This window comes from Lithobates pipiens, unplaced genomic scaffold, assembly GCF_037356315.1.
Source record: "Lithobates pipiens isolate NorthernLeopardFrog02 unplaced genomic scaffold, aLitPip1_a1.2 Scaffold_3, whole genome shotgun sequence".
NCBI lineage: Eukaryota > Metazoa > Chordata > Amphibia > Anura > Ranidae > Lithobates > Lithobates pipiens.
The window spans coordinates 270,158,520-270,179,872 of record NW_027507790.1 but is presented as its reverse complement, the minus strand read 5'-3'; the positions used below and the strand labels follow the sequence as shown (position 1 = coordinate 270,179,872).

The 21,353-nt window shown below is 60.4% G+C and overlaps 1 protein-coding gene across 9 annotated transcripts in view; it reads right to left on the bottom strand.

The window, feature by feature from the left end:
• The window catches only part of UNC13B (unc-13 homolog B), a 626,059-nt gene that overhangs the window by 39,823 nt on the left and 564,883 nt on the right, over window positions 1–21,353 (bottom strand). For all 9 annotated transcript variants that reach the window (XM_077463165.1, XM_077463167.1, XM_077463166.1 and 6 more), the window contains one exon: window positions 2,089–2,212. In XM_077463165.1, coding sequence (XP_077319291.1) covers window positions 2,089–2,212 — 124 coding nt within the window. The remainder of the gene's footprint in view (window positions 1–2,088; window positions 2,213–21,353) is intronic.

The following is a 21,353-nucleotide window of genomic DNA, read 5'->3' as shown; positions in this document are numbered from 1 at the left end:
GTAAACGCGCGGACCTCCTGTACGCTTAAAATTTATATTTTTTGGTGATATTTATTATAGCAAAAAGTAAAAAATAATGCGTTCTTTTCAAAATTGTCACTATTTTTTTCTTTATAGTGCAAAAAAATAAAAAAACGATCAAATACCACCAAAAGAAAGATCTATTTGTGGGGAAAAAAAAGGACATATTTTGTTTGGGAGCCACGTCGCACGACTGTGCAATTGTCAGTTAAAGCGACGCAGTGCCGAATCGCAAAAAGTGGTCTGGTCTTTGGTCAGCCTAATGCTCCGGGGGGCTTAAGTGGTTAAGTAATGACAAAACGATCGGGTTATAGGCTCATAGCAGAAATGTGAGATTTGCTCTGGCCCATAGGGGGTAAACAGGTGTGAGAGCCGAAGTGGTTAAATAACAATTAAAGACTGAATATTTAATCCTGTTGTGACCTGCGTCACGTACACCACCTACCCCCCCCCCCCCCCACCGCTGCTTCCGGCCTTGGACTTCAGGCTGAAGCCCCTGGTCCTTTTGCCACCTAGCAACACCCCTGGAGGAGTGACAGATCGTGTCTTCCTATTAGCTAGGAACCACGATCTGTCATTTCCTCTAGGTCAGTCCCCTCCCCCTACAGTTAGAAACACGCCCAGGGAACACAGTTAACCCCTTGATTGCCCCCCTTGTGTTAACCCCTTCCCTGCCAGTGACATTTTTACAGTAATCAGTGCATATTTATAGCACTGATCGCTGTATAAATGCATGTGTGAATGTGTGTGTCTGCCATAAAAATCGCTTATCGCCGCCATTACTAGTAAAAAAAATTATAATAATAAAAATGCTATAAAACTATCCCCTATTGTGTAAACGCTATAACTTTTGCCCAAATCAATCATTATATGCGTATTGTGTTTTTTTAAATTTTTTTAACAAAAATATGTAGAAGAATACGTATCGGCCTAAACTGGGAACAAATTTGCTCTTTTAAAAAAAAATAAATGGGGATATTTATTATAGCAAAAAGTACAAAATATTGTGTTTTTTCAAAATTGACGCTCTTTTTTTTTTTGTTTATAGCGCAAAAAATAAAAACGAAGAGGTGATCAAATACAACCAAAAGAAAGCTCTATTTGTGAGAAAAAAAGAACGTCGATTTTGTATGGGTGCCACGTCGCGCGACCGCGCAATTATCAGTTTAAGCGACGCAGTGCCGAATCGTAAAAAATGGCCCGGTCGTTCAGCAGCCAAATCTTCTGGGGCTGAAGTGCTTAACAGCCCATATACTTCCCCTCTATGTTATCCTATGTGTCCATGCACACGTGGACGTTCTTGAACTTTTATTGGCAGTGGAGTTCATGGGCCGTAAAATCGCGTTCAGGAGTCGTTTTTCTGACCACAAAAAAAAACGCTACACACGCTCATAAACGCTGATAAACGTCGACAAACGCTCAAAAACCTGGCTCAGCAGCGTTTATTAATGTTTTTGATCCATTGAAAAAAAATAAATGACTAAAAAAAAAAAAAAACACTAACGTGGAAAAACGCTAATCAACGATATTGCAAAAACGTTAAAAAAACATTGAAAGACTCACTGCAAAGCTACTGACGTTTTTATAAACTGTATTTTAACATCCAATGTGCATGGAGCCTTAAGTTCATTCCGTATTATATATATACCTGGCAGGGCCAGAAAAAAAAAAAAAAAAACACAAAACCCCCCCCCCCCAAAAAAAAAAAAAAAAAAAAAAATATCTCCGGTATCTGTATGCCAAACCCTGGAGACAGAAATCACACAGGTAAGTCTCTGGGTGATGTGAATGCAGCTGTTGAGAATGGCGCGGTGCCAGGCGCCCATCTCTGTCATCCTGGAGCCCCAGCTGCAGCTCTGCCCTGACTCTGCATCCCCTGCGATGTGCAGAATTGCTGACAGGTCAGAGGAGGTCTCGGGAGAGTTTCTATGACATTGGGGCCCCCAGCTGTGTCTGCAGAGAGATCCTGCACTGCTGGTTACTATAGACAGCTTGGAGGGGGGGGGGGGGGTTACAGCAAGCTTTGGCGGCGGCGTGCCACCCCTGGCCTAGGGAGCTGACACTCACCGACTGGTCTGTGAGAGGTGGCAGGACAATCATCTTCTCCATCGTGTTCATCACCACCCGCCACAGATCCTTCAGCACGCGTTTCAGCACCGTCTTCTCGCACACCGTGGCGAACAGCGTCAGGCTGAGAAGAGAGGAGGTCAGGGGACTTGGGTCAGCATCCACATAATACGTCCCTATGATGATCTGCCCCCCCGGGGGGGGGGGGGGGGGTTAGTTTGTAAGGATAAATATATAAAAAAAGGGTTTCCTATCCTGCACGGAGCGGCTACTTTTCCTCCCATTTGTAAAGGTCTGCAGTGGAAAGTGGAAGGGGAATAATCACAGTCAGGATTTTTTTTCAACGGGAAGGCGGGGGGGGGGGGGGGAGCGCTGTTTCAGCACTGAATGTATGCAACAGCGAGGAGGACTGGGGTGTGTTGGAGGATCACTGGGGGGGGGGGATCTATTTTTACTTGTGGGGGATTTATTGTATTGTTAAGGTTGGGAAGGTTATGTTGCTGGGATGGATCCACTTTTGAGGTAGGGATCTATTGTTTATGGAGGGTCTGTTGTTGCTGGCTGCTGGGAGATGTATTGTTTCTGGCAGGGGTCTAATGTTGCTAGGGTGGGTCTTTTGTTTCTGATGGGGTCTATTGTTGTTGTTGAGGGGGGGGGGCTCTGGTTGCCAGTGAGGATCTATTGTTTCTAAGGGAATCTTTAGGTTGCTGGGGGATCAATTGATGCTGTGGGGGTCTTCTTATTGCTTGGGTGGGGGGATCTTCTTGTTGCAGGGGAGGGGGGACTTCTTGTTGTTGGAGGGGGGGGGGCGACTTACTGCTGTGGGGGGGGGGGGGGACTTCCTGACCTTCTTGGGCGGAAAGGCTTCTTCTTGTTGCTGTGGGGGATCTCTTGTTGCGGGGGTACTTCTTGTTGCTGGGAGCGGGGGGTACTTCTTGTTTCTGGGGTGGGGGGATCACTTCTCGCTGCTGGAGGGGGGAGGACTTCTTGTTGCGGGGGGGTGGGGGGGGGGGGACTGGGACTTCTTGTTGCGGGGGGCGGGGGGGGGACTGGGACTTCTTGTTGTGGGGGGGGACTGGGACTTCTTGTTGCGGGGGGGGGGGGGGGGGCTGGGACTTCTTGTTGCGGGGAGGACTGGGACTTCTTGTTGCGGGGAGGACTGGGACTTCTTGTTGCGGGGAGACTGGGACTTCTTGTTGCGGGGAGGACTGGGACTTCTTGTTGCGGGGAGGACTGGGACTTCTTGTTGCGGGGAGGACTGGGACTTCTTGTTGCGGGGAGGACTGGGACTTCTTGTTGCGGGGAGGACTGGGACTTCTTGTTGCGGGGAGGACTGGGACTTCTTGTTGCAGGGAGGACTGGGACTTCTTGTTGCAGGGAGGACTGGGACTTCTTGTTGCGGGGAGGACTGGGACTTCTTGTTGCGGGGAGGACTGGACTTCTTGTTGCGGGGAGGACTGGGACTTCTTGTTGCAGGGAGGACTGGGACTTCTTGTTGCAGGGAGGACTGGGACTTCTTGTTGCAGGGAGGACTGGGACTTCTTGTTGCAGGGAGGACTGGGACTTCTTGTTGCAGGGAGGACTGGGACTTCTTGTTGCAGGGAGGACTGGGACTTCTTGTTGCAGGGAGGACTGGGACTTCTTGTTGCAGGGAGGACTGGGACTTCTTGTTGCAGGGAGGACTGGGACTTCTTGTTGCGGGGGGGGGGGGGGGGGGGGGCTTCTTGTTGCTGGGGGAGACTGGGACTTCTTGTTGCGGGGAGGACTGGGACTTCTTGTTGCAGGGAGGACTGGGACTTCTTGTTGCGGGTGGGGGGGGGGCTTCTTGTTGCTGGGGGAGACTGGGACTTCTTGTTGCTGGGGGGGGACTGGGACTTCTTGTTTGTTGAGGGGGGGGCTTCTTGTTGCTGGGGGGACGACTGGGACTTCTTCTTGCTGGGGGACGACGACTGGGACTTCTTGTTGCTGGGGGGGGGGACTGGGACTTCTTCTTGCTGGGGGGGGGACTGGGACTTCTTGTTGCTGGGGAGGGGACTGGGACTTCTTGTTGCTGGGGGGGGCTTCTTGTTGCTGGGACGACGACTGGGACTTCTTCTTGCTGGGGGACGACGACTGGGACTTCTTGCTGCTGGGGGGGGGGGGGCTGGGACTTCTTGTTGCGGGGAGGACTGGGACTTCTTGTTGCGGGGAGGGGGGGCTTCTTGTTGCTGGGGGAGACTGGGACTTCTTGTTGCTGGGGGGGGACTGGGACTTCTTGTTTGTTGAGGGGGGGGGGGCTTCTTGTTGCTGGGGGGACGACTGGGACTTCTTCTTGCTGGGGGACGACGACTGGGACTTCTTGTTGCTGGGGGGGGGGGGGGGGGGACTGGGACTTCTTGTTGCTGGGGGGGGGACTGGGACTTCTTGTTGCTGGGGAGGGGACTGGGACTTCTTGTTGCTGGGGGGGGCTTCTTGTTGCTGGGACGACGACTGGGACTTCTTCTTGCTGGAGGACGACGACTGGGACTTCTTGTTGCTGGGGGGGGGGGGGGACTGGGACTTCTTGTTGCTGGGGGGGGGGCTGGACCTTCTTGTTGCTGGGGGGGGGGGACTGGGACTTATTGTTGAGGGTGGGGGGGGCTTCTTGTTGCTGGGGGGACGACTGGGACTTCTTGTTGCTGGGGGGGGGACGACTGGGACTTCTTGTTGCTGGGGGGGACGACTGGGACTTCTTGTTGCTGGGGGGGACTGAGACTTCTTGTTGCTGGGGGGGGGGACTGGGACTTCTTGTTGCTGGGGGGGGGACTGGGACTTCTTGTTGCTGGGGGGGGACTGGGACTTCTTGTTGCTGGGGGGGGACTGGGACTTCTTGTTGCTGGGGGGGACTGGGACTTCTTGTTGCTGGGGGGGACGGGGACTTCTTGTTGCTGGGGGGGACTGGGACTTCTTGTTGCTGGGGGGGGACTGGGACTTCTTGTTGCTGGGGGGGACTGGGACTTCTTGTTGCTGGGGGGGGGACTGGGACTTCTTGTTGCTGGGGGGGGGCTGGACCTTCTTGTTGCTGGGGGGGGGGGGACTGGGACTTATTGTTGAGGGTGGGGGGGGCTTCTTGTTGCTGGGGGGACGACTGGGACTTCTTGTTGCTGGGGGGGGGGACGACTGGGACTTCTTGTTGCTGGGGGGGGGACGACTGGGATTTCTTGTTGCTGGGGGGGGGACGACTGGGACTTCTTGTTGCTGGGGGGGACTGAGACTTCTTGTTGCTGGGGGGACGGCTGGGACTTCTTGTTGCTGGGGGGGGACTGGGACTTCTTGTTGCTGGGGGGGGGACTGGGACTTCTTGTTGCTGGGGGGGGACTGGGACTTCTTGTTGCTGGGGGGGGACTGGGACTTCTTGTTGCTGGGGGGGGACTGGGACTTCTTGTTGCTGGGGGGGGACTGGGACTTCTTGTTGCTGGGGGGGGACTGGGACTTCTTGTTGCTGGGGGGGGACTGGGACTTCTTGTTGCTGGGGGGGGACTGGGACTTCTTGTTGCTGGGGGGGGGACTGGGACTTCTTGTTGCTGGGGGGGGACTGGGACTTATTGTTGAGGGTGGGGGGGGGCTTCTTGTTGCTGGGGGGACGACTGGGACTTCTTGTTGCTGGGGGGGACTGAGACTTCTTGTTGCTGGGGGGGGGACTGGGACTTCTTGTTGCTGGGGGGGGGGACTGGGACTTCTTGTTGCTGGGGGGGGACTGGGACTTCTTGTTGCTGGGGGGGGACTGGGACTTCTTGTTGCTGGGGGGGGGACTGGGACTTCTTGTTGCTGGGGGGGGACTGGGACTTCTTGTTGCTGGGGGGGGACTGGGACTTCTTGTTGCTGGGGGGGACTGGGACTTCTTGTTGCTGGGGGGGGACGGGGACTTCTTGTTGCTGGGGGGGGACGGGGACTTCTTGTTGCTGGGGGGGACTGGGACTTCTTGTTGCTGGGGGGGACTGGGACTTCTTGTTGCTGGGGGGGGACTGGGACTTCTTGTTGCTGGGGGGGGGGGACTGGGACTTCTTGTTGCTGGGGGGGGGACTGGGACTTCTTGTTGCTGGGGGGGGGACTGGGACTTCTTGTTGCTGGGGGGGGGGGGGGCTGGGCCTTCTTGTTGCTGGGGGGGGACTGGGACTTATTGTTGCTGGGGGGGGGACTGGGACTTATTGTTGAGGGTGGGGGGGGCTTCTTGTTGCTGGGGGGACGACTGGGACTTCTTGTTGCTGGGGGGGGCGACTGGGACTTCTTGTTGCTGGGGGACGACTGGGACTTCTTGTTGCTGGGGGACGACTGGGACTTCTTGTTGCTGGGGGGGGGGGGGGACTGGGACTTCTTGTTGCTGGGGGGGGGACTGGGACTTCTTGTTGCTGGGGGGGGGGACTGGGACTTCTTGTTGCTGGGGGGGGGACTGGGACTTCTTGTTGCTGGGGGGGGACTGGGACTTCTTGTTGCTGGGGGGGGGACTGGGACTTCTTGTTGCTGGGGAGGGGACTGGGACTTCTTGTTGCTGGGGGGGGGACTGGGACTTCTTGTTACTGGGAAGGGACTGCTTGTTGCTGGGGGGGACTGGGACTTCTTGTTGCTGGGGGGACGACTGGGACTTCTTGTTGCTGGGGGGGACGACTGGGACTTCTTGTTGCTGGGGGGGGCGACTGGGACTTCTTGTTGCTGGGGGGGGCAACTGGGACTTCTTGTTGCTGGGGGGGGGACTGGGACTTCTTGTTGCTGGGGGGGGGACTGGGACTTCTTGTTGCTGGGGGGGGGACTGGGACTTCTTGTTGCTGGGGGGGGACTGGGACTTCTTGTTGCTGGGGGGGGACTGGGACTTCTTGTTGCTGGGGGGGGACTGGGACTTCTTGTTGCTGGGGGGGACTGGGACTTCTTGTTGCTGGGGGGGGGGACTGGGACTTCTTGTTGCTGGGGGGGGACTGGGACTTCTTGTTGCTGGGGGGGGGGACTGCTTGTTGCTGGGGGGGACTGGGACTTCTTGTTGCTGGGGGGGACTGGGACTTCTTTTTGCTGGGGGGGGGGACTGGGACTTCTTGTTGCTGGGGGGGGGGGCTGGGACTTCTTGTTGGTGGGGGGGGGGGCTGGGACTTCTTGTAGGTGGGGGGGGGGGGGCTGGGACTTCTTGTCGCTGGGGGGGGAACTGGGACTTCTTGACGCTGGGAGGGGACTGGGACTTCTTGTCGCTGGGAGGGGACTGGGACTTCTTGTCGCTGGGAGGGGACTGGGACTTCTTGTCGCTGGGAGGGGACTGGGACTTCTTGTTGCTGGGGGGGACTGAGACTTCTTGTTGCTGGGGGGGGGGGGACTGGGACTTCTTGTTTCTGGGGGGGACTGGGACTTCTTGTTGCTGGAGGGGACTGGGCTTCTTGTTGCTGGGGGGGGGGACTGGGACTTCTTGTTGCTGGGGGGACTGGGACTTCTTGTTGCTGGGGGGGGACTGGGACTGGGACTTCTTGTTGCTGGGGGGGGGGGGGACTGGGACTTCTTGTTGCTGGGGGGGGACTGGGACTTCTTGTTGCTGGGAGGGGACTGGGACTTCTTGTTGCTGGGAGGGGACTGGGACTTCTTGTTGCTGGGAGGGGACTGGGACTTCTTGTTGCTGGGAGGGGACTGGGACTTCTTGTTGCTGGGAGGGGACTGGGACTTCTTGTTGCTGGGAGGACTGGGACTTCTTGTTGCTGGGGGGGGACTGGGACTGGGACTTCTTGTTGCTGGGGGGGGGGGGGGACTGGGACTTCTTGTTGCTGGGGGGGGACTGGGACTGGGACTTCTTGTTGCTGGGAGGGGACTGGGACTTCTTGTTGCTGGGAGGGGACTGGGACTTCTTGTTGCTGGGAGGACTGGGACTTCTTGTTGCAGGGGGGGGGGGCTTCTTGTTGCTGGGGGAGACTGGGACTTCTTGTTGCGGGGAGGACTGGGACTTCTTGTTGCGGGGAGGACTGGGACTTCTTGTTGCAGGGAGGACTGGGACTTCTTGTTGCGGGGGGGGGGGGGCTTCTTGTTGCTGGGGGAGACTGGGACTTCTTGTTGCTGGGGGGGGACTGGGACTTCTTGTTTGTTGAGGGGGGGGCTTCTTGTTGCTGGGGGGACGACTGGGACTTCTTCTTGCTGGGGGACGACGACTGGGACTTCTTGTTGCTGGGGGGGGGGACTGGGACTTCTTCTTGCTGGGGGGGGGGACTGGGACTTCTTGTTGCTGGGGAGGGGACTGGGACTTCTTGTTGCTGGGGGGGGCTTCTTGTTGCTGGGACGACGACTGGGACTTCTTCTTGCTGGGGGACGACGACTGGGACTTCTTGTTGCTGGGGGGTGGGGGGCTGGGACTTCTTGTTGCGGGGAGGACTGGGACTTCTTGTTGCGGGGGGGGGGGGCTTCTTGTTGCTGGGGGAGACTGGGACTTCTTGTTGCTGGGGGGGGACTGGGACTTCTTGTTTGTTGAGGGGGGGGGGGGCTTCTTGTTGCTGGGGGGACGACTGGGACTTCTTCTTGCTGGGGGACGACGACTGGGACTTCTTGTTGCTGGGGGGGGGGGGGACTGGGACTTCTTGTTGCTGGGGGGGGGACTGGGACTTCTTGTTGCTGGGGAGGGGACTGGGACTTCTTGTTGCTGGGGGGGGCTTCTTGTTGCTGGGACGACGACTGGGACTTCTTCTTGCTGGAGGACGACGACTGGGACTTCTTGTTGCTGGGGGGGGGGACTGGGACTTCTTGTTGCTGGGGGGGGGGCTGGACCTTCTTGTTGCTGGGGGGGGGGGACTGGGACTTATTGTTGAGGGTGGGGGGGGCTTCTTGTTGCTGGGGGGACGACTGGGACTTCTTGTTGCTGGGGGGGGGACGACTGGGACTTCTTGTTGCTGGGGGGGACGACTGGGACTTCTTGTTGCTGGGGGGGACTGAGACTTCTTGTTGCTGGGGGGGGGGACTGGGACTTCTTGTTGCTGGGGGGGGGGACTGGGACTTCTTGTTGCTGGGGGGGGACTGGGACTTCTTGTTGCTGGGGGGGGACTGGGACTTCTTGTTGCTGGGGGGGGACTGGGACTTCTTGTTGCTGGGGGGGGACTGGGACTTCTTGTTGCTGGGGGGGACGGGGACTTCTTGTTGCTGGGGGGGACTGGGACTTCTTGTTGCTGGGGGGGGACTGGGACTTCTTGTTGCTGGGGGGGACTGGGACTTCTTGTTGCTGGGGGGGGGACTGGGACTTCTTGTTGCTGGGGGGGGGGCTGGACCTTCTTGTTGCTGGGGGGGGGACTGGGACTTATTGTTGAGGGTGGGGGGGGCTTCTTGTTGCTGGGGGGACGACTGGGACTTCTTGTTGCTGGGGGGGGGACGACTGGGACTTCTTGTTGCTGGGGGGGGGATGACTGGGACTTCTTGTTGCTGGGGGGGGGACGACTGGGACTTCTTGTTGCTGGGGGGGACTGAGACTTCTTGTTGCTGGGGGGACGGCTGGGACTTCTTGTTGCTGGGGGGGGGACTGGGACTTCTTGTTGCTGGGGGAGGACTGGGACTTCTTGTTGCTGGGGGGGGACTGGGACTTCTTGTTGCTGGGGGGGACGGGGACTTCTTGTTGCGGGGAGGACTGGGACTTCTTGTTGCAGGGAGGACTGGGACTTCTTGTTGCAGGGAGGACTGGGACTTCTTGTTGCGGGGAGGACTGGGACTTCTTGTTGCGGGGAGGACTGGGACTTCTTGTTGCAGGGAGGACTGGGACTTCTTGTTGCAGGGAGGACTGGGACTTCTTGTTGCAGGGAGGACTGGGACTTCTTGTTGCAGGGAGGACTGGGACTTCTTGTTGCAGGGAGGACTGGGACTTCTTGTTGCAGGGAGGACTGGGACTTCTTGTTGCAGGGAGGACTGGGACTTCTTGTTGCAGGGAGGACTGGGACTTCTTGTTGCAGGGAGGACTGGGACTTCTTGTTGCGGGGGGGGGGGGGGGGGGGCTTCTTGTTGCAGGGAGGACTGGGACTTCTTGTTGCGGGTGGGGGGGGGGCTTCTTGTTGCTGGGGGAGACTGGGACTTCTTGTTGCTGGGGGGGGACTGGGACTTCTTGTTTGTTGAGGGGGGGGCTTCTTGTTGCTGGGGGGACGACTGGGACTTCTTCTTGCTGGGGGACGACGACTGGGACTTCTTGTTGCTGGGGGGGGGGACTGGGACTTCTTCTTGCTGGGGGGGGGACTGGGACTTCTTGTTGCTGGGGAGGGGACTGGGACTTCTTGTTGCTGGGGGGGGCTTCTTGTTGCTGGGACGACGACTGGGACTTCTTCTTGCTGGGGGACGACGACTGGGACTTCTTGTTGCTGGGGGGGGGGGGGGCTGGGACTTCTTGTTGCGGGGAGGACTGGGACTTCTTGTTGCGGGGAGGGGGGGCTTCTTGTTGCTGGGGGAGACTGGGACTTCTTGTTGCTGGGGGGGGACTGGGACTTCTTGTTTGTTGAGGGGGGGGGGGCTTCTTGTTGCTGGGGGGACGACTGGGACTTCTTCTTGCTGGGGGACGACGACTGGGACTTCTTGTTGCTGGGGGGGGGGGGGGGGACTGGGACTTCTTGTTGCTGGGGGGGGGACTGGGACTTCTTGTTGCTGGGGAGGGGACTGGGACTTCTTGTTGCTGGGGGGGGCTTCTTGTTGCTGGGACGACGACTGGGACTTCTTCTTGCTGGAGGACGACGACTGGGACTTCTTGTTGCTGGGGGGGGGGGGACTGGGACTTCTTGTTGCTGGGGGGGGGGCTGGACCTTCTTGTTGCTGGGGGGGGGGGACTGGGACTTATTGTTGAGGGTGGGGGGGGCTTCTTGTTGCTGGGGGGACGACTGGGACTTCTTGTTGCTGGGGGGGGACGACTGGGACTTCTTGTTGCTGGGGGGGACGACTGGGACTTCTTGTTGCTGGGGGGGACTGAGACTTCTTGTTGCTGGGGGGGGGGACTGGGACTTCTTGTTGCTGGGGGGGGGACTGGGACTTCTTGTTGCTGGGGGGGGACTGGGACTTCTTGTTGCTGGGGGGGGACTGGGACTTCTTGTTGCTGGGGGGGACTGGGACTTCTTGTTGCTGGGGGGGACGGGGACTTCTTGTTGCTGGGGGGGACTGGGACTTCTTGTTGCTGGGGGGGGACTGGGACTTCTTGTTGCTGGGGGGGACTGGGACTTCTTGTTGCTGGGGGGGGGACTGGGACTTCTTGTTGCTGGGGGGGGGCTGGACCTTCTTGTTGCTGGGGGGGGGGGGACTGGGACTTATTGTTGAGGGTGGGGGGGGCTTCTTGTTGCTGGGGGGACGACTGGGACTTCTTGTTGCTGGGGGGGGGACGACTGGGACTTCTTGTTGCTGGGGGGGGGACGACTGGGATTTCTTGTTGCTGGGGGGGGGACGACTGGGACTTCTTGTTGCTGGGGGGGACTGAGACTTCTTGTTGCTGGGGGGACGGCTGGGACTTCTTGTTGCTGGGGGGGGACTGGGACTTCTTGTTGCTGGGGGGGGGACTGGGACTTCTTGTTGCTGGGGGGGGACTGGGACTTCTTGTTGCTGGGGGGGGACTGGGACTTCTTGTTGCTGGGGGGGACGGGGACTTCTTGTTGCTGGGGGGGGACTGGGACTTCTTGTTGCTGGGGGGGGACTGGGACTTCTTGTTGCTGGGGGGGGACTGGGACTTCTTGTTGCTGGGGGGGGACTGGGACTTCTTGTTGCTGGGGGGGGGACTGGGACTTCTTGTTGCTGGGGGGGGACTGGGACTTATTGTTGAGGGTGGGGGGGGGCTTCTTGTTGCTGGGGGGACGACTGGGACTTCTTGTTGCTGGGGGGGACTGAGACTTCTTGTTGCTGGGGGGGGGACTGGGACTTCTTGTTGCTGGGGGGGGGACTGGGACTTCTTGTTGCTGGGGGGGGACTGGGACTTCTTGTTGCTGGGGGGGGACTGGGACTTCTTGTTGCTGGGGGGGGGACTGGGACTTCTTGTTGCTGGGGGGGGACTGGGACTTCTTGTTGCTGGGGGGGGACTGGGACTTCTTGTTGCTGGGGGGGACTGGGACTTCTTGTTGCTGGGGGGGGACGGGGACTTCTTGTTGCTGGGGGGGGACGGGGACTTCTTGTTGCTGGGGGGGACTGGGACTTCTTGTTGCTGGGGGGGACTGGGACTTCTTGTTGCTGGGGGGGGACTGGGACTTCTTGTTGCTGGGGGGGGGGGACTGGGACTTCTTGTTGCTGGGGGGGGGACTGGGACTTCTTGTTGCTGGGGGGGGGACTGGGACTTCTTGTTGCTGGGGGGGGGGGGGCTGGGCCTTCTTGTTGCTGGGGGGGGACTGGGACTTATTGTTGCTGGGGGGGGGACTGGGACTTATTGTTGAGGGTGGGGGGGGCTTCTTGTTGCTGGGGGGACGACTGGGACTTCTTGTTGCTGGGGGGGGCGACTGGGACTTCTTGTTGCTGGGGGACGACTGGGACTTCTTGTTGCTGGGGGACGACTGGGACTTCTTGTTGCTGGGGGGGGGGGGGGACTGGGACTTCTTGTTGCTGGGGGGGGGACTGGGACTTCTTGTTGCTGGGGGGGGGGACTGGGACTTCTTGTTGCTGGGGGGGGACTGGGACTTCTTGTTGCTGGGGGGGGACTGGGACTTCTTGTTGCTGGGGGGGGGACTGGGACTTCTTGTTGCTGGGGAGGGGACTGGGACTTCTTGTTGCTGGGGGGGGGACTGGGACTTCTTGTTACTGGGAAGGGACTGCTTGTTGCTGGGGGGGACTGGGACTTCTTGTTGCTGGGGGGACGACTGGGACTTCTTGTTGCTGGGGGGGACGACTGGGACTTCTTGTTGCTGGGGGGGGCGACTGGGACTTCTTGTTGCTGGGGGGGGCAACTGGGACTTCTTGTTGCTGGGGGGGGGACTGGGACTTCTTGTTGCTGGGGGGGGGACTGGGACTTCTTGTTGCTGGGGGGGGGACTGGGACTTCTTGTTGCTGGGGGGGGACTGGGACTTCTTGTTGCTGGGGGGGGACTGGGACTTCTTGTTGCTGGGGGGGGACTGGGACTTCTTGTTGCTGGGGGGGACTGGGACTTCTTGTTGCTGGGGGGGGGGACTGGGACTTCTTGTTGCTGGGGGGGGACTGGGACTTCTTGTTGCTGGGGGGGGGGACTGCTTGTTGCTGGGGGGGACTGGGACTTCTTGTTGCTGGGGGGGACTGGGACTTCTTTTTGCTGGGGGGGGGGACTGGGACTTCTTGTTGCTGGGGGGGGGGGCTGGGACTTCTTGTTGGTGGGGGGGGGGGCTGGGACTTCTTGTAGGTGGGGGGGGGGGGGGCTGGGACTTCTTGTCGCTGGGGGGGGAACTGGGACTTCTTGACGCTGGGAGGGGACTGGGACTTCTTGTCGCTGGGAGGGGACTGGGACTTCTTGTCGCTGGGAGGGGACTGGGACTTCTTGTCGCTGGGAGGGGACTGGGACTTCTTGTTGCTGGGGGGGACTGAGACTTCTTGTTGCTGGGGGGGGGGGGACTGGGACTTCTTGTTTCTGGGGGGGACTGGGACTTCTTGTTGCTGGAGGGGACTGGGCTTCTTGTTGCTGGGGGGGGGGACTGGGACTTCTTGTTGCTGGGGGGACTGGGACTTCTTGTTGCTGGGGGGGGACTGGGACTGGGACTTCTTGTTGCTGGGGGGGGGGGGGGGACTGGGACTTCTTGTTGCTGGGGGGGGACTGGGACTTCTTGTTGCTGGGAGGGGACTGGGACTTCTTGTTGCTGGGAGGGGACTGGGACTTCTTGTTGCTGGGAGGGGACTGGGACTTCTTGTTGCTGGGAGGGGACTGGGACTTCTTGTTGCTGGGAGGACTGGGACTTCTTGTTGCTGGGGGGGGACTGGGACTGGGACTTCTTGTTGCTGGGGGGGGGGGGGGACTGGGACTTCTTGTTGCTGGGGGGGGACTGGGACTGGGACTTCTTGTTGCTGGGAGGGGACTGGGACTTCTTGTTGCTGGGAGGGGACTGGGACTTCTTGTTGCTGGGAGGACTGGGACTTCTTGTTGCAGGGAGGACTGGGACTTCTTGTTGCGGGGGGGGGGGGGGCTTCTTGTTGCTGGGGGAGACTGGGACTTCTTGTTGCGGGGAGGACTGGGACTTCTTGTTGCAGGGAGGACTGGGACTTCTTGTTGCGGGGGGGGGGGGGCTTCTTGTTGCTGGGGGAGACTGGGACTTCTTGTTGCTGGGGGGGGACTGGGACTTCTTGTTTGTTGAGGGGGGGGCTTCTTGTTGCTGGGGGGACGACTGGGACTTCTTCTTGCTGGGGGACGACGACTGGGACTTCTTGTTGCTGGGGGGGGGGACTGGGACTTCTTCTTGCTGGGGGGGGGACTGGGACTTCTTGTTGCTGGGGAGGGGACTGGGACTTCTTGTTGCTGGGGGGGGCTTCTTGTTGCTGGGACGACGACTGGGACTTCTTCTTGCTGGGGGACGACGACTGGGACTTCTTGTTGCTGGGGGGTGGGGGGCTGGGACTTCTTGTTGCGGGGAGGACTGGGACTTCTTGTTGCGGGGGGGGGGGGCTTCTTGTTGCTGGGGGAGACTGGGACTTCTTGTTGCTGGGGGGGACTGGGACTTCTTGTTTGTTGAGGGGGGGGGGGGCTTCTTGTTGCTGGGGGGACGACTGGGACTTCTTCTTGCTGGGGGACGACGACTGGGACTTCTTGTTGCTGGGGGGGGGGGGGACTGGGACTTCTTGTTGCTGGGGGGGGGACTGGGACTTCTTGTTGCTGGGGAGGGGACTGGGACTTCTTGTTGCTGGGGGGGGCTTCTTGTTGCTGGGACGACGACTGGGACTTCTTCTTGCTGGAGGACGACGACTGGGACTTCTTGTTGCTGGGGGGGGGGACTGGGACTTCTTGTTGCTGGGGGGGGGGCTGGACCTTCTTGTTGCTGGGGGGGGGGGACTGGGACTTATTGTTGAGGGTGGGGGGGGCTTCTTGTTGCTGGGGGGACGACTGGGACTTCTTGTTGCTGGGGGGGGGACGACTGGGACTTCTTGTTGCTGGGGGGGACGACTGGGACTTCTTGTTGCTGGGGGGGACTGAGACTTCTTGTTGCTGGGGGGGGGGACTGGGACTTCTTGTTGCTGGGGGGGGGACTGGGACTTCTTGTTGCTGGGGGGGGACTGGGACTTCTTGTTGCTGGGGGACGACTGGGACTTCTTGTTGCTGGGGGACGACTGGGACTTCTTGTTGCTGGGGGGGGGGGGGGACTGGGACTTCTTGTTGCTGGGGGGGGGACTGGGACTTCTTGTTGCTGGGGGGGGGGACTGGGACTTCTTGTTGCTGGGGGGGGACTGGGACTTCTTGTTGCTGGGGGGGGACTGGGACTTCTTGTTGCTGGGGGGGGGACTGGGACTTCTTGTTGCTGGGGAGGGGACTGGGACTTCTTGTTGCTGGGGGGGGGACTGGGACTTCTTGTTACTGGGAAGGGACTGCTTGTTGCTGGGGGGGACTGGGACTTCTTGTTGCTGGGGGGACGACTGGGACTTCTTGTTGCTGGGGGGGACGACTGGGACTTCTTGTTGCTGGGGGGGGCGACTGGGACTTCTTGTTGCTGGGGGGGGCAACTGGGACTTCTTGTTGCTGGGGGGGGGACTGGGACTTCTTGTTGCTGGGGGGGGGACTGGGACTTCTTGTTGCTGGGGGGGGGACTGGGACTTCTTGTTGCTGGGGGGGGACTGGGACTTCTTGTTGCTGGGGGGGGACTGGGACTTCTTGTTGCTGGGGGGGGACTGGGACTTCTTGTTGCTGGGGGGGACTGGGACTTCTTGTTGCTGGGGGGGGGGACTGGGACTTCTTGTTGCTGGGGGGGGACTGGGACTTCTTGTTGCTGGGGGGGGGGACTGCTTGTTGCTGGGGGGGACTGGGACTTCTTGTTGCTGGGGGGGACTGGGACTTCTTTTTGCTGGGGGGGGGGACTGGGACTTCTTGTTGCTGGGGGGGGGGGCTGGGACTTCTTGTTGGTGGGGGGGGGGGCTGGGACTTCTTGTAGGTGGGGGGGGGGGGGGCTGGGACTTCTTGTCGCTGGGGGGGGAACTGGGACTTCTTGACGCTGGGAGGGGACTGGGACTTCTTGTCGCTGGGAGGGGACTGGGACTTCTTGTCGCTGGGAGGGGACTGGGACTTCTTGTCGCTGGGAGGGGACTGGGACTTCTTGTTGCTGGGGGGACTGAGACTTCTTGTTGCTGGGGGGGGGGGACTGGGACTTCTTGTTTCTGGGGGGGACTGGGACTTCTTGTTGCTGGAGGGGACTGGGCTTCTTGTTGCTGGGGGGGGGGACTGGGACTTCTTGTTGCTGGGGGGACTGGGACTTCTTGTTGCTGGGGGGGGACTGGGACTGGGACTTCTTGTTGCTGGGGGGGGGGGGGGACTGGGACTTCTTGTTGCTGGGGGGGGACTGGGACTTCTTGTTGCTGGGAGGGGACTGGGACTTCTTGTTGCTGGGAGGGGACTGGGACTTCTTGTTGCTGGGAGGGGACTGGGACTTCTTGTTGCTGGGAGGGGACTGGGACTTCTTGTTGCTGGGAGGACTGGGACTTCTTGTTGCTGGGGGGGGACTGGGACTGGGACTTCTTGTTGCTGGGGGGGGGGGGGGACTGGGACTTCTTGTTGCTGGGGGGGGACTGGGACTGGGACTTCTTGTTGCTGGGAGGGGACTGGGACTTCTTGTTGCTGGGAGGGGACTGGGACTTCTTGTTGCTGGGAGGACTGGGACTTCTTGTTGCAGGGAGGACTGGGACTTCTTGTTGCGGGGGGGGGGGGGCTTCTTGTTGCTGGGGGAGACTGGGACTTCTTGTTGCGGGGAGGACTGGGACTTCTTGTTGCAGGGAGGACTGGGACTTCTTGTTGCGGGGGGGGGGGGGCTTCTTGTTGCTGGGGGAGACTGGGACTTCTTGTTGCTGGGGGGGGACTGGGACTTCTTGTTTGTTGAGGGGGGGGCTTCTTGTTGCTGGGGGGACGACTGGGACTTCTTCTTGCTGGGGGACGACGACTGGGACTTCTTGTTGCTGGGGGGGGGGACTGGGACTTCTTCTTGCTGGGGGGGGGACTGGGACTTCTTGTTGCTGGGGAGGGGACTGGGACTTCTTGTTGCTGGGGGGGGCTTCTTGTTGCTGGGACGACGACTGGGACTTCTTCTTGCTGGGGGACGACGACTGGGACTTCTTGTTGCTGGGGGGTGGGGGGCTGGGACTTCTTGTTGCGGGGAGGACTGGGACTTCTTGTTGCGGGGGGGGGGGGCTTCTTGTTGCTGGGGGAGACTGGGACTTCTTGTTGCTGGGGGGGGACTGGGACTTCTTGTTTGTTGAGGGGGGGGGGGGCTTCTTGTTGCTGGGGGGACGACTGGGACTTCTTCTTGCTGGGGGACGACGACTGGGACTTCTTGTTGCTGGGGGGGGGGGGGGACTGGGACTTCTTGTTGCTGGGGGGGGGACTGGGACTTCTTGTTGCTGGGGAGGGGACTGGGACTTCTTGTTGCTGGGGGGGGCTTCTTGTTGCTGGGACGACGACTGGGACTTCTTCTTGCTGGAGGACGACGACTGGGACTTCTTGTTGCTGGGGGGGGGGACTGGGACTTCTTGTTGCTGGGGGGGGGGCTGGACCTTCTTGTTGCTGGGGGGGGGGGACTGGGACTTATTGTTGAGGGTGGGGGGGGCTTCTTGTTGCTGGGGGGACGACTGGGACTTCTTGTTGCTGGGGGGGGGACGACTGGGACTTCTTGTTGCTGGGGGGGACGACTGGGACTTCTTGTTGCTGGGGGGGACTGAGACTTCTTGTTGCTGGGGGGGGGGACTGGGACTTCTTGTTGCTGGGGGGGGGGACTGGGACTTCTTGTTGCTGGGGGGGGACTGGGACTTCTTGTTGCTGGGGGGGGACTGGGACTTCTTGTTGCTGGGGGGGGACTGGGACTTCTTGTTGCTGGGGGGGGACTGGGACTTCTTGTTGCTGGGGGGGACGGGGACTTCTTGTTGCTGGGGGGGACTGGGACTTCTTGTTGCTGGGGGGGGACTGGGACTTCTTGTTGCTGGGGGGGACTGGGACTTCTTGTTGCTGGGGGGGGGACTGGGACTTCTTGTTGCTGGGGGGGGGGGCTGGACCTTCTTGTTGCTGGGGGGGGGGACTGGGACTTATTGTTGAGGGTGGGGGGGGCTTCTTGTTGCTGGGGGGACGACTGGGACTTCTTGTTGCTGGGGGGGGGACGACTGGGACTTCTTGTTGCTGGGGGGGGGATGACTGGGACTTCTTGTTGCTGGGGGGGGGACGACTGGGACTTCTTGTTGCTGGGGGGGACTGAGACTTCTTGTTGCTGGGGGGACGGCTGGGACTTCTTGTTGCTGGGGGGGGGACTGGGACTTCTTGTTGCTGGGGGAGGACTGGGACTTCTTGTTGCTGGGGGGGGACTGGGACTTCTTGTTGCTGGGGGGGACGGGGACTTCTTGTTGCTGGGGGGGGACTGGGACTTCTTGTTGCTGGGGGGGGACTGGGACTTCTTGTTGCTGGGGGGGGACTGGGACTTCTTGTTGCTGGGGGGGGACTGGGACTTCTTGTTGCTGGGGGGGGGACTGGGACTTCTTGTTGCTGGGGGGGGGACTGGGACTTATTGTTGAGGGTGGGGGGGGGCTTCTTGTTGCTGGGGGGACGACTGGGACTTCTTGTTGCTGGGGGGGACTGAGACTTCTTGTTGCTGGGGGGGGGACTGGGACTTCTTGTTGCTGGGGGGGGGACTGGGACTTCTTGTTGCTGGGGGGGGGACTGGGACTTCTTGTTGCTGGGGGGGGACTGGGACTTCTTGTTGCTGGGGGGGGACTGGGACTTCTTGTTGCTGGGGGGGGACTGGGACTTCTTGTTGCTGGGGGGGGACTGGGACTTCTTGTTGCTGGGGGGGGACTGGGACTTCTTGTTGCTGGGGGGGACTGGGACTTCTTGTTGCTGGGGGGGGACGGGGACTTCTTGTTGCTGGGGGGGGGACGGGGACTTCTTGTTGCTGGGGGGGACTGGGACTTCTTGTTGCTGGGGGGGGACTGGGACTTCTTGTTGCTGGGGGGGGGGGACTGGGACTTCTTGTTGCTGGGGGGGGGACTGGGACTTCTTGTTGCTGGGGGGGGGACTGGGACTTCTTGTTGCTGGGGGGGGGGGGGGGCTGGGCCTTCTTGTTGCTGGGGGGGGACTGGGACTTATTGTTGCTGGGGGGGGGACTGGGACTTATTGTTGAGGGTGGGGGGGGCTTCTTGTTGCTGGGGGGACGACTGGGACTTCTTGTTGCTGGGGGGGGCGACTGGGACTTCTTGTTGCTGGGGGACGACTGGGACTTCTTGTTGCTGGGGGACGACTGGGACTTCTTGTTGCTGGGGGGGGGGGGACTGGGACTTCTTGTTGCTGGGGGGGGGACTGGGACTTCTTGTTGCTGGGGGGGGGACTGGGACTTATTGTTGCTGGGGGGGGGACTGGGACTTATTGTTGAGGGTGGGGGGGGCTTCTTGTTGCTGGGGGGACGACTGGGACTTCTTGTTGCTGGGGGGGGCGACTGGGACTTCTTGTTGCTGGGGGACGACTGGGACTTCTTGTTGCTGGGGGACGACTGGGACTTCTTGTTGCTGGGGGGGGGGGGGGACTGGGACTTCTTGTTGCTGGGGGGGGGACTGGGACTTCTTGTTGCTGGGGGGGGGGGGACTGGGACTTCTTGTTGCTGGGGGGGGGACTGGGACTTCTTGTTGCTGGGGGGGGGACTGGGACTTCTTGTTGAGGGTGGGGGGGGCTTCTTGTTGCTGGGGGGACGACTGGGACTTCTTGTTGCTGGGGGGGGCGACTGGGACTTCTTGTTGCTGGGGGACGACTGGGACTTCTTGTTGCTGGGGGACGACTGGGACTTCTTGTTGCTGGGGGGGGGGGGACTGGGACTTCTTGTTGCTGGGGGGGGGGACTGGGACTTCTTGTTGCTGGGGGGGGGACTGGGACTTCTTGTTGCTGGGGGGGGGACTGGGACTTCTTGTTGCTGGGGGGGGACTAGGACTTCTTGTTGCTGGGGGGGGGACTGGGACTTCTTGTTGCTGGGGAGGGGACTGGGACTTCTTGTTGCTGGGGGGGGGACTGGGACTTCTTGTTACTGGGGGGGGACTGCTTGTTGCTGGGGGGGACTGGGACTTCTTGTTGCTGGGGGGACGACTGGGACTTCTTGTTGCTGGGGGGACGACTGGGACTTCTTGTTGCTGGGGGGGGCGACTGGGACTTCTTGTTGCTGGGGGGGGCGACTGGGACTTCTTGTTGCTGGGGGACGACTGGGACTTCTTGTTGCTGGGGGGGGGGACTGGGACTTCTTGTTGCTGGGGGGGGGACTGGGACTTCTTGTTGCTGGGGGGGGACTGGGACTTCTTGTTGCTGGGGGGGGACTGGGACTTCTTGTTGCTGGGGGGGGGACTGGGACTTCTTGTTGCTGGGGGGGGACTGGGACTTCTTGTTGCTGGGGGGGGGGACTGGGACTTCTTGTTGCTGGGGGGGGACTGGGACTTCTTGTTGCTGGGGGGGGACTGCTTGTTGCTGGGGGGGACTGGGACTTCTTGTTGCTGGGGGGGACTGGGACTTCTTTTTGCTGGGGGGGGGACTGGGACTTCTTGTTGCTGGGGGGGGGCTGGGACTTCTTGTTGGTGGGGGGGGGGGCTGGGACTTCTTGTCGGTGGGGGGGGGGGGGGCTGGGACTTCTTGTCGCTGGGGGGGGGGACTGGGACTTCTTGACGCTGGGAGGGGACTGGGACTTCTTGTCGCTGGGAGGGGACTGGGACTTCTTGTCGCTGGGAGGGGACTGGGACTTCTTGTTGCTGGGAGGGGACTGGGACTTCTTGTTGCTGGGAGGGGACTGGGACTTCTTGTTGCTGGGAGGGGACTGGGACTTCTTGTTGCTGGGAGGGGACTGGGACTTCTTGTTGCTGGGAGGGGACTGGGACTTCTTGTTGCTGGGGGGGACTGAGACTTCTTGTTGCTGGGGGGGGGGGACTGGGACTTCTTGTTTCTGGGGGGGACTGGGACTTCTTGTTGCTGGAGGGGACTGGGCTTCTTGTTGCTGGGGGGGGGGACTGGGACTTCTTGTTGCTGGGGGGACTGGGACTTCTTGTTGCTGGGGGGGGACTGGGACTGGGACTTCTTGTTGCTGGGGGGGGGGGGGACTGGGACTTCTTGTTGCTGGGGGGGGACTGGGACTTCTTGTTGCTGGGAGGGGACTGGGACTTCTTGTTGCTGGGAGGGGACTGGGACTTCTTGTTGCTGG